Source organism: Ranitomeya variabilis, chromosome 7 (assembly GCF_051348905.1).
Source record: "Ranitomeya variabilis isolate aRanVar5 chromosome 7, aRanVar5.hap1, whole genome shotgun sequence".
Classification (NCBI taxonomy): Eukaryota; Metazoa; Chordata; class Amphibia; order Anura; family Dendrobatidae; genus Ranitomeya; species Ranitomeya variabilis.
In genome coordinates, this window is record NC_135238.1 from 213004685 (window position 1) to 213017870 (window position 13186).

The window sequence follows — 13186 nt, forward strand, 5'->3', positions numbered from 1 at the left end:
CAGGGGCCTTGAAGCTGTCCAGATCCAGCGATCCGGCCAATTTCAGACCTCCACTTGCAAACTGTAACGCAAAGAGCTTACAAGCACGTGCTCCAAGGTAAAAAGTCATCAACTGTAGAAATAAAAATCCCTCCATTCTTGAGAACTAAAAGGATTTTTAAAAAGTAAATTACAAAGCTTCTTATTTTTTTAAGCAATTTGCAATTTTACCAATTTCAGAAATTAAAAAACCCCTCTAAATAGTAGAGATAGATGAATATATGTGAAATAGGTAATTGATGTATTGGATCCTCACAAGGTGCAAACTGAGTATGTCATCAGTTGTGCAGCATTATGTGTTGGGTCTAATGATAACCATCCCTTATCTTATGTCCTATTTAAGTATATGGTCACTATAAATGGAGATACTTCCATGAACCAAAGTGGAGAATCTCTACAGAAAAGTTACATCTGCTCTGGTGAACCCGACCTGTCCAGGTATTAAATGTTTGCGAATTCAGTGACCAAGCCATAAGGGCTCATATTTTGGAAGCAATTGTCTTTATTCAATCATATCTTTGCATAAAGGTAAAAAAAAAGGCAGAAAGGTTAAAAAAATGAAATAAAAAATAATAATAAATAAATAATAATAATAAATGATAAAAATAATAAAATAAGATTAGAGAAGACATAAAGGTTAAAAAAAAAGAAAATTGAATAATGAATGATAAATAAGTAAGAAATAATCGATAACAGTAATAAAATAAATCGGCTTGGAGATTTGTTAAATCCTCACTTCATCCTAAGTGCATTTTCATCTGTAGCGAAGATCAATATCGTACACAAGATAGCTGAATCAAGAGGAGTTCACGTAATCTCTCATCGGACATTGCATTATACCTGCACTCGCACACCTGAAAAGGAAGCACTTGTACGTGTGCAATTGTTTCCCAATGACCCGCCAGCCGTCTCTAATGTGTAAATTAAACAAAAAGCAGCCAGTCATATGTGAAACATTTAAAGCATCGGCAATCACATGATCATCTGTGTCAAAATTAATGCGTATAATGCATCCTCACAATGTTCAATGAAGCTGAAAAGAGTATAAAATGCTTTGTGGCATCGGCAGTCAGAATCATCATCAGGAAAGATCTGAAACTTGCTTTGCTGAGAGCATCATTGTGTCCATTTTCACGGTAAGTTCTTTCTTTTACCATGCCATAAAGTGGACTAGATTAATACAAACACTATGTTAAAATATAGGGTCTGTATTTCTACAATAATATTACTGATATTTTATGTTATTTTGCTCGATCAGACTTTTTTTTTTTTTATCCATTTTATTATAGATTGCAGCACTTTTGTCTTTTGCTGATTCTGTCACATTTTATCATTGTAATACCTATCAATTTAGATTTAAAATATAAATCCTATTTTAGCTTTAATTATGTTCATTATTTATAATTTTTGGTGAATTAGTGGGATTTTTCTTTATTGCCCCTAGTTTAAAAAATAATAATAATTTTGCATGTATATTTATCCTACTTTGAATACTAGATGTATGCTATATATATATATATATGTATATATATATATATACATATATATATATACATCTATATCATGTATATAAGTAGATATATTTTTATTCTTCAAGAGTATTTTTAATTGCCGACCATTGAGATGATACTTTTTGGTGTGTATATGTATATATATATATATATATATATATATATATATATATATATATATATAATATATACATATCAAAACGTATCATTATGTATATATATATATATACCCATATATATGTATATATATATGTGTATATGTGTGTGTATATATATATTTATTTAAATACACACATACATTACATATATACACACACACAGACACACATATATATATATATATATATATATATATATGTATATATATTTCCATTGAAACCAATACAAAAATTCAAGAAGCAAACCTTAATGACATTGGTTTTAGATTTTTTTTATAATTTTATTTGTACTTATTTTTCATTTTTTTTATTGCTATATAAAAATAACTACGATTTGGACTAAACGTGTTTCTACATTCAGTCTGTGTCTCTATTGTACATTTCTTGTAGTAGAATACAATTTACATCCAAGCTTAGAATGTCAAATATCAAAATATCTATCACACACTTAAATTATACAAGAATCTTAAAATATATGGACATTACTGATCCCAATTAATCAGTTGTTCTGTAAATGGACTCTAAGGGCCATGATCCCAGAATTCAGACCCATAACATTGTTATGGCAACATGAAATAACATATAAGTTATAATTTCCCTGTTAAAATAGTTATTAGAAAAAAAATAACAATTGACTTCACATCTTTTGCAGAAAATCATGAAAAGCATTTTCTACATGTTGGGGCTCCTTTTCATGCTTCTACAAGGAAGTTTCCAAAATCCAATCCAGGAAGCAGAAGACAAATCCAGGTATATGCTTAGAGTTTACTAGAAAATATCTATACGCTATATCTCCAGTCTTTAAAAGTACATAGGATACGCATTATTACAATATCAACCTTTTTATTCCATATATCCTAGATGTTTTTGGATTTAAGAATTTTCCATGAAACCAAAATGTTGAAATAAATCTTAGTTTAGATATTCACTAGCGGAATGTTCGTAGTTTCCAACAGTTCCTCTACTTGTGGCTTCTGAACTACTTTATGAAGTGTGAAATGCCGTCTACATTTCTCCATTGGTTGATTAAACTATGAATAAAGGGGTTGTCTGGTGAAGATAAGTTATCGCCTTTTCAGATGACTTGTTGATAGGTGGACCCTCGACTGCTGGGACCCCCAACAGTTGGCAGAGCTGGGAACTTTTATCCCAGTTAGAATGGAATTCCTCGTTCTGCCTATTGGTGTAGGTCCCATCAGTTGGACCCTACAGATCATTAAGTTATAACCCACCCCATGGATATGTTGTTTTCCCTGGACAGCCCCTTTATGGTTTATTTAGAATATTATGGTTTTTATTCTATATTTTGTATCTAAATTATATCAACTCCATAGCTTCCCATAAGGCCCATCATTCACCTTACAGTCCCTTCTGAATGAATGTATAAAATGGGACTGATATCTTTAAAGGTCTTTCTGCTAAAGGGGTTTAACCCATAAGGCAAACTGAAGCCATATCTATGAGATATGCCACCATTTACCGATCCTCAGAATGAAGAACAGCAGCTCTGATTGATCGTTTCTACTTTGTGAAAAATGTTGTGCACCATGATGCTGTTTCTTGTGATTTTGGCATAAATGAAGCAGGAGAGACCTCGGTCATTTTAGTATAATAATCAACGGGATCCTTAGAAGTCAGACCAACGTTCACAATGTTCTGACATATCCTAATAATAGGGCAGAATACTCTGATGAACACTTTTTTTGTGTGAAAAATAACATTACTAATCGACTATCAGTTGTTCTGTCAATATCTGAAGGTACCAGAGATCGACTCCCACCCATGATCATTATGTTATGGCATGGTAACATAAGATGCAAATGCCCCTTTAATGACAGACATTTTGCAAAACTTTTCCCAATATAAGCAATGTAAATCAGAGTTTTAGTTTCATCTTAGTAAATAACCGAAGGTTTAGGCAGAAGAAAAAGTCTTGTCGGTCAGATAATCTATCTAATAGAAAAAACATGTGCGGTAGACTTGTCCTATTGAATGTTCCTACAGAACAAGCCATAGAAACCACATGTTCATAGCTCCTTGTAGACTTTACATTTCTGAGAATTATGATGTACGTTGCGATGATGGGATCATTACAGCATATAAGCATTGGTTGTAAAAGTTATATCTGCATAATGTAAATCTTTAATGGCATTTATATAGTCTCTGTTATATAAGTCAGTTGTTTTCTACGTAGGAAAAATCATAAAAGTCCCCTCTTTATGAAAAATAAAAAGAACCCAGTGGTTTAAAGAAATGATAATGTAGATTATGAACGTAGCATGCAACGTTACTTCAGTCTCGGCTGACAATTTATTAAGACCAACCATATTAAAGACAAACACTTTTTTCGGTAAAAATGGCACAACTGATCTTTTCGAAAACAATTAACGAGGTGACTTGTGCCATCACCCCTCCTTCAACTTTTACAGAAAAGTCATGAAGGAACAGGAATGCGAGCTAGACTTTTTAAAAGAAATCAACTGTAAAAAAAGAAGATTAATTGATGGTTAAAACAGTATCTAAAATATCTGTAAGTAACTTCTGAGAGAGCGTCCAAGCACTTGGTTCCTCGAGCATACAAGCAGCTCAGGTCACTCTCTCTGTTTTCGATTTTGTGCGTGAAATACCTCCAGGTGTAGAAGTCGGCGCTATATATCCCCTCAGGGTTTTTTTTTAATAGCAATCTATATCACAAATTAAAAAATTGTATACGCAGATCAGTCAAAGCCGCAAGGACTGAAGCACTAGATGATTCAGATCACCACAATGAAGTTAAACGTCACTCACAAGGCACATTTACTAGTGATTACAGCAAGTACCTAGACTCCAGGCGGGCCCAAGACTTTGTCCAGTGGTTAATGAACTCAAAAAGAAGCGGGTAAGAAATCTGGAGACCACAGAGTGTACCGTTTGTTTGAGATAATTCAAGTCCAGAACCCTCTAAGTCCGTTACCCTTGAGTTAACTTTGTTTGTTTTCACCACTCTACCGTCAGTCCTGTTTGTCCACTCAACTTCACCATCGATGTTCAGAAATCCCACTTGTGTCTCCTTGTTTGATTTTTTGTGGTGTGTGTCCAATGTGATGATACACTGGAGATGTAATGGTGAGTTTTCTGCCAGCATTTGATCTGTTGGGTTCCATGATGGATCAGCAATGTAATCTTGGCCATTTAAGGTGGTCTCGATGATGGAATTAAAATTCTTCCTATCTGTAACGCTTCTATCCACTCTTTTTCTATTGGCTCAGAAGATGCTCATTAGGACTCTTATCAGTGCACATAAGTATGTACACCCAGTGTCTTGAACATACATATAGCCCCATTGCACAATTGATTACCCTAAAAACATAGCTTTTTGGCATATAAATGCCCAACATTGTAACTTCACTAAAATGTAAACTTTTTGTAATTTAAGAGTTTTATTTTTTTTAAACTGATCTGAATAGACCAATTCTAAAAGTAAAGAAAACACGGAAACTTCATCTTGAGCTTTTGTTATCATTTACTTCTCTTGTAACTAAATCAGTGTATTGAATTAATGCAAATCGATATTACAGTCTTTTGCCAAATTTTCCAGTCTTAGGATGAGTTTTACCTAAGTGCTAGAACATTAATAGTGTGCCGCGCATCCGAGATTCGCACGACTAAACTGAGATTTATTGTGGTCTTTGGTGCAAGTACAGGTGAAGCACATAAAAAACCCCTTGATTAACCAGTACTTAACAGAAAGTCATTACGATTTGACGTAAGTCATGGGCAGTTTTATTGCAGATCTCAACTTGTAGCAAACATTTGCCTGCTGTCATAAAACCCTACTTAATCAGTGCAAAATAAAGGACAACCATCCAAAATACAGCTGTGGATGATTCTCTCATGTGTAGTGAATATAGCATTAGTAGTTTACTTCGGAGAACGATGCACAATCCCATAGGATTCTACTCATCACTTGTGATCATTCCAAATTCTCGTTTAGCTATTAATACAAGTAAATCCTTAATTAGTGCAATTACCGACTCATATAATGGTTTACAGCAACTCGAACAACAAAGAAGGTGGTTAATATTTGTGAGATGTGTAAAAGTTCATAAAAGTTTTCATATTTACTTAAGATGAAGCATGTCATAACCATTCATTTTAATTATACCTGCTAGCAATATACACGAGGTCTATTCTCTGGGGGTTACTGGGTCAACTAAATCCAATACTGTCTCTTCTCATAAAATAATATATTAATAAAGGAGTTGTCTAAAATTAGAAAAAGGGTCTTTTTTTCGATAACTCTTGTTTATCCTCATATACTGTGAGGACTGTAGTAAGTAACTTCTGAATAAAAATTCATACAGCGGCAACATAGAGCCACACGAATACAGAAACATGAATACATTTTTGCTTTTACCTTTTTTTCTAAGATTGTTAAAAGAAATGCTCGCGTTTATAGAGCCATTCAAAATTTTCACAAAGGGTACATTCTCTCGAGGCTATCCATTACCATTTACTGGAAATCTGAGGTTCCTTGGAACCTTGCTAGGGGTCCTCCAGAAGATAGCAACATCAACATCTGTTACTTTTACAACATAAATTTTATACCAGTTTTAGCCTAAACACAGATGCTTGCCGTGACAACTAACCTATCTGGCCAGAATATGGAAATATTATTCCTGCCCCTTCAATAAACAGTAGTCAAGTTGGGAATCACCATTATAGATATTAGATCCTTCCCATCTGCTGAGAATTTGTCCTGAATTTCTATTTATCGTTTTCCAGACATGGGGGAATATGTAATCTTTAGTTTAAACAAGTCAAATATTTTGAACAGGTTTAAGACCTGCAGCCGGGGTATGCATAGGGTTAAGGGATCCCCACCAAATATTGCAAGGGTCCCATTCAGGTAAGGTAATGGTTGATAATACTTCATCTGTACCAACCTGAGATGAACGGACTTCGGGAGATAGAGTCAAACTGGCCTGGGCCCACTTTCTCAATGTGTCGCATAATTATTATTATGCATTACTTATATAGCGCTATCATATTCTGCAGCACTTTACAGATATTATTGTTGTTGTCCCCAATGGGGCTCACAATCTAAATTCCCTATCAGTATGTCTTTGGACTGTGGAAGGAAAGCAGAGTACTTGGAAGAAACCCACACAAACGCGGGAAGAACATTCAAACTCCTTGCAGATTTTGTCCTTGGTGGGATTTGAACCCATGACCCCAAAGCGACAGTACTAACCACTGAGCCACCATCACATGGTCTGCGTTGAGTGTCTGTACTCTCTCCATATAGAACAAAGTTCTCAATATTATATGTGTTATGATATTTTTGTTAATCACTTTTGTTATGGGTAGAGATGGTGTGAATTATTTTGCAGGAACTGGTCTAGCAGACACATCAGTAATCTGTGGCGACCGGATGGGAGCCCTGCAAAAAAATTCTAACCTGATGGCGCGCCAGGCTTCTCTTTTGGTTTACTAACCTCGTCATCATTGGGGCATGATGCATGATGTGATGTTGTGCTAGGTTGACTAATCAAAACAAGAGCATCAGATTCCGAACGGCAGGAAGTGGTTCACCGGGCTCCCAACCAATGGCCACAGATTACTAACATTGCCGCTTAACAGTGTCTTGTGAACCAGTTCACACCATTTCTAACTATGGGTACAACTTTAATTCTTCAACTTGTTTTTGTAGAGGAATATCAAGACGCAATGTCCAGTTTGAAAGGCATGCAGAAGGATCATATACCAATGATGTTACCCAATTTTTGGAAGAAAAGGCAGCCAAAGAATTCATTGATTGGTTGATAAAAGGAAAACCAAAGAAACAGTAAGAATGATTTTCTGAATCCATTAAACATTGGTTTCAATACCATTTTCCATATTGGCTACAAGTTTCACGCTTCCATTTCAACTAATAATCATCTAGTAATAATCCATGTAAAAAGTTATCAGATATGTCTTTATGTTTTTTGGGCTTTTTTTTAGATTTTTTCATATAATCTGAACCTATAAATACAAGTTTCCTTTGGTAAATTATTATATTAATTAGTTTAGTCTTCATTTAGAGAGTATTTATGGAAATAATAAATATAAATTCAAAAACTCGCGAATATACAAAACAGATTGTGGAAAGACGGATATCCTTTTTAAGAGGTGACATAATGGGGTGTATAATATAAGAACTGATACAATGGGGTGTATAATATAAGAGCTCATACAATGGGGTGTATAATATAAGAGCTGATATAACGGGATGTATAATATAAGAGCTGATATAATGGAGCTGAGATACTTTGGCAGTAAGAAACCCTCTTTGGTTTATGACCGTTGTAAAAGCGTTTTAGGGGTTATATTAGCATAAGACAAACCATCGTGATCAAAATCCCTCTTCGCAATGTATTTTATAAAAATAATTAAAAAAATAACATCTTTTACAAAAAAAATAATTGTAAGGTTTTCAACAATTTTCCAATCTAAAGGCCTTTTTTGTTGTTTAGGAGACTCGAAAGGCATGCAGAGGGAACTTACACTAGTGATATGTCCAGCTTTTTGGAAGAAAAAGCAGCCAAAGAATTTGTTGATTGGTTAATTAAAGGAAGACCAAAGAGAAAGTAAGAATTTTATATTGGTTAACTAAATATATGGCGAATGTCGTAATATCAATAATAATAGTGTACTAATGTCATTTCATATTTTAGATTTTTTTGCTTTTACTAATAAAAAGCCTTATGAAAGTAGAATTGAAAAATCAAAAAGTTCAGCAGATCTGAGACAGAAATAGTTAGACCAATCAACGTAATACAAGTGTAGCTTTTCTGCCAGATATAGTTAAAGAATAGGAAACTATAGCAAAGAACTATTGAATAATAATATCCAATGGCTTTGTTGAAAACGGATTTTCAATTAGTCAGCTGATAAAAAAATCTTGAAAATAATTTGTACTTTAAAACAGAAAATATAGTTGAAACCAGCACCCCAAAAAAGATAAGACTACACTCCAGTGCTCTTTAAGTATTACTTATTTAATATTAAGAAACTTGTACTTTAGTTCAGCTACTGTTTTACATCTTGATTCTTTATATAACTTACATTTCACATTTGTCGATATTTGGCATTTATTTTTGTTACAGCAGTTTTTTGACGTGTTGATTTCTCTTGTAAGTTTTGCAGAGGTTTCTGATGCAGATGGCATGGACAGAAGACACGCTGATGGCAGCTTTACCAGTGATTTCAACAAAGCCCTCGATATTAAGGCTGCCCAAGAATTTTTGGATTGGATCATCAACACCCCAGTTAAAGAAAGGTACAGTAGTTATATTATATATTGTTCAGCCAATTTTAAAACCATTGGTCTTGGGGTTTCTGCACCATCTCTCTTGCCAGATAACACTCAAGACGTTCAAGGGTCTTCTACAACCCCAGCACCACGTTCTCTCATCCACTCTACCCTATATTGCTCTCTACAAATCACGCTGATCAATAGGTCTTCTACTGAGGCCGTTTATCCATGGGATCAAAGGATTGATGAAGGCCTAGAACCCGAAACATTACAATACTTCTACTCTACTACTACTATTATATGATTGTCACCTTATGTCAATCAACTGGTGTAACATTTGGGTATGAGAAGCAACTAATAAAACCTCTTGAGCAGATTTGTGCCTATTGATGTGCAGGTCCTTCAAATGACTTTATTATATAGATTAATTTAGGAGCGCAGTGGTCTGCTCTAGAAGAACCAGCACCCCCTTTAACAATCTACAACCAGCTACAGTGTTCAATCCACATGTCTCTAATGTACTGAGAGAGGCAAACACATGTGTAGCCACCTCTCTTTTTTTGGCCTTGGTATGCTACGCTTCCAGCACCTTGTTATGTAGTGCTGAAGTCGGGGAATCCCCATTCTTATGATAGGTGAAGTGAAATGGCTTCAGATAAAATATTTATGCTATATATATTCTCAATACCCACAAATCATTCCTAATGTACCTAGCTGTGCCCAATCTTTTAGTGCTTTTACAATTGGACCATCTCAAAATAACTGAGCCGTTTGGTGGTCAATTGTACTTCTCTCAATTACGAAGCAAAATATTCAAGTTTTCATTTTTAACAAGAGGAACTTGAATGGATTATATGGAAATTGCATCTAGTTCTACAGAATATTCTTCCCCGATACTATTTGTAATATTGGTGCCATCACATGTGGTAATGTGGCCTTTGAACCTCCTTAGCCACCAGAGCTTTGGTGCAGTTGTGTCTCCGCACCTCCTATTTCTCTACCACTTTATATTTTTGATAGAGCTTGTAGATATAGACTATTCATCTGTTATTCCTAGTAATACGGAAATAATCACTTCAGTGATAACCTCAATGTATCTTCTTGAGTGATCTTTAAACCCAGCACAGTGCAAAGTCAGCTTCAAAGAACATAACAACATTACCGTAATAAAAAGGTAATATGTTCTACAACCTGTGTTCTTAGGACTTGTACGATTGTAGCAATGTAGGAACTGAGAAGAAAACCAAACCCTGACAGCTTTCTCTGGGAAGTAGACAAAAAACCCTCTGCACCAAAATGATGATAGAGAACATTCTCCATCATCATTTCGGTGCTGAGGCTTTTTGTCTACATTAAGTCAGGACTACGGTCCTATCCTTGAGCACATACACTTCAGGAGCACAAGTGATGGTCTTTCTTTTAGAATCTAGAAGCTTTTTCTTACGGTCCCAGAGACAAAGAATGGAGTTGAGGTCGAGCATGCGCATCTCCGCTCCATGAAAGGGCTCTAGAGAGTCTGGTTCCTGGGTCATAGAGCACAATTTTCTTTGGATCGCTGGGGGTCCAACTGGTCGGACTCCCAGTGATTAGTAATTTATTCCCTATGGAGAGAGGATAGCTTACTATCCTGGGAATAAACCACAAATTTACTGCACAGCATAGAGCTAAAGGAAGTTTGTCATCAGTTTTGACAGCAAAAGACAGGTGAGAGTCACATAATGTTTCACAAATTTAGCAAGAAAAGCGAGGATTAAGATGTGCTGTCTCAAATTCCTATCTTCAGGAATATACCCTTTCATTGTATCCCAGTTTCCTGTTTACCAAGATTTGCTGTTCTTTTGAAGATTGGTGACATGGCTAAGCTACTTGCCTGGCTTATTCATTTTTTTATGCAGTTAGCAGAGGCAGCTCTTCCCCTGAGTGCAGCACTGGCAAGCCCTATTTGGAAGCGCTTGTAAGCTCTGTGGATCCTCAGAGTGGTGCTTGCAAGCTGTACAGCAAATAGCTTGCAAGCACATGCTCCTTGTCTAGAAATCCTCTGAGGTGACCAGTAATTTTGGCAATGTCCAGTACACCATTGAAAATCCATCCTTTCCTGTAAACAGAAAGGATTTTTAATAAGAGGTGATTTGCAAAGTTTCCTGTTTTTGCAAGTTTACCCATTAAAAAGATAAGACAACCCTTTAAATCCTCCTCGTACTTCCATTGCAAATGTCCTGGGGTCTCTGAACTGAACACTGCCCAATTCCTTGAGTGTTGGCTGTAACATCTATCCAGTGCAATGATTGGACAGTCACAGTATACAATATGCTCCCAAGCTCACTCCAATGATGGCTGTAGGTAGCAAGAACTTCAAGGTTGGACGTATCATTGGTGCAACCTGTGCAGCCACACGGGGGCCCAAAATGCAGGGTGCCCATTCCTACCATGAAAGCAAGTGGAATCATGATGAGCTATTGAACAGCAAACGGTCCATATACTGTTCTTACACAAAGCCCCTTTTCTGTCTGTGTCCAACTCTGAAGAATTTGGTTAATTAATTACCTCTATGACTATGAATGGGATTTTGGTCTCCGAATCAGAGAACCGAATCTCCAACTGCTATAAATATGTGTTAATAAATCATCCAGTCTTGAAATTTGGACTTATTTACAGTAATATAATAACGTAGTATAGTAACGTAGCATTGGGAATATATTGCAGTCACATATCTATACGTTCTGACTAATCGTAGTTGTTTGTGCTTGAATGGAAGGCAACATGAGATCATTCCAGAAAGATGCAGCTTACGGAAATAAATTAAAAAGTGTTCTGACTATGGCCTTCCGGGCATATAGATACCCTAGAAGCTAAGAATTTCTCTATGATCGAGAATGAAGACGTGCTGCAAACAAGCAGCTCTTGCCTTGGCGGAAATATTATTTTTCTCTGCTGACATTGCACGACTAATGTATGGCCAGATGCAGGTGGCCACCGGACTATTGACGAACCCTATATAAACTATATCAGTATGTGTTACCTCTACATTGGACATTTATCATAGACATTTAGGAAAATTGTGAATTTTACAGAATGGGTATTTATAACTTTTCTGTATTTTTTTTAATCAAGGGATTTGCTGGATGAACAATAAGAAAACCGAAAGATCTTCAACAAGGAACCTACCCGGCTGTCACTTGAAAATGATGAATTTGTGTTGTGTAAATTCAAGCAGGTGTATCATTAAGCCATACAGTATAGCTTTGCATGCAAAGTAAAAAAGAAATTTACAATAGTGTTTTCTTGTTGGGAAATGACACTTAGAGCTGATTCTACTCAAACACACATCAACCATAAAAGGTTTAACGCTTTCGGTAATGGTTGGGCTAGTATTGTACTTAGCGCACATGCTTTGGCTGTCCTTCCATAACTATGAGGGCTTAAATCTAGAAGTGCCATTTTCTCGCCCAAATATTTAAAGAAAAAAAAAAAGAAAAAAGAAAAAAAAAAAGAAAAATATAGTTCTGAAAAATATAACTAGTTTAAATAAAAAAAAGATATAACTTATTTTTCTATGAAGATAAACTGTACATAGAATTGACTCCAATCATGTCACAAAAGGGTTACCCTGTTTGAAATGTTTATTACAGAAGTGGTAAGCTTTCAAAATATTAACTAGCAGCCTTAAATAAAGTTTTTCAAGCGTCACTTTCATTGTTGATCAATTTGTAATTTATATGGAACTAATGCAATCATCACCATAACAGATCACTAAAGTCTCACGGACAAAGTAGTCAAACACTCAGGAAGTCTACTGCAAACATTTCTGAAAATCAAATCTGTCCCATGTATAAAGTAGCTGTTGAGGGTAAAAAATGACAAATCCATCAGGTCCAACCTATAATCCTAAATCCCTGAACCAAAACATAATCTAATACTGATAACATAGAAAAGGGCCCTTCTTGAATTTTAAAGTATTAGTCATCATGACTGGGTGTTGAAGAGAGTTTTACATTATGTGTCCCTTTACATATAAGATTTGGCATAGTTTCCCTGATGCTAGAGTGTTTCACAACTCTATGATGGTGAAAAATATGCAGGCATACAGAGATACTAGTTTAACAACTTTATTCACTTGGAAGCAATAAGCTTGATGGCAAAATTATATTACATGAGTCAAGAGCTTACTAGAATAGATGTAGATGGCTTGCAAATATAAC

At 35.4% G+C, this 13186-nt stretch overlaps 1 protein-coding gene across 2 annotated transcripts; it reads left to right on the forward strand.

Moving 5' to 3' along the window:
* Positions 1-1109: 1109 nt before the first annotated feature.
* Positions 1110-12673, forward strand: GCG (glucagon). Of its 2 annotated transcripts, XM_077272829.1 has the most exons (7): positions 1111-1175; positions 2361-2458; positions 4425-4586; positions 7401-7535; positions 8206-8319; positions 8871-9011; positions 12099-12673. In XM_077272829.1, the coding sequence occupies exons 2-7, from the start codon at positions 2367-2369 to the stop codon at positions 12118-12120; spliced, it is 666 nt and encodes a 221-aa protein (XP_077128944.1). In that variant the 5' UTR covers positions 1111-1175; positions 2361-2366; the 3' UTR covers positions 12121-12673. The 2 variants fall into 2 exon arrangements, with proteins under 2 accessions (XP_077128946.1, XP_077128944.1); XM_077272831.1 differs by lacking the exon at positions 4425-4586 and having other exon boundaries at positions 1110-1175.
* Positions 12674-13186: the final 513 nt, after the last annotated feature.

Bases quoted from the DNA above. Each gene is read 5' to 3' on its own strand.
- GCG (XM_077272829.1), top strand. From the start codon at position 2,367: ATGAAAAGCATTTTCTACATGTTGGGGCTCCTTTTCATGCTTCTACAA. The intron at 2,459-4,424 runs GTATATGCTTAG...TTGTATACGCAG, and splicing joins GAAGCAGAAGACAAATCCAG to ATCAGTCAAAGCCGCAAGGA. The intron at 7,536-8,205 runs GTAAGAATGATT...TTTGTTGTTTAG, and splicing joins AAAGGAAAACCAAAGAAACA to GAGACTCGAAAGGCATGCAG.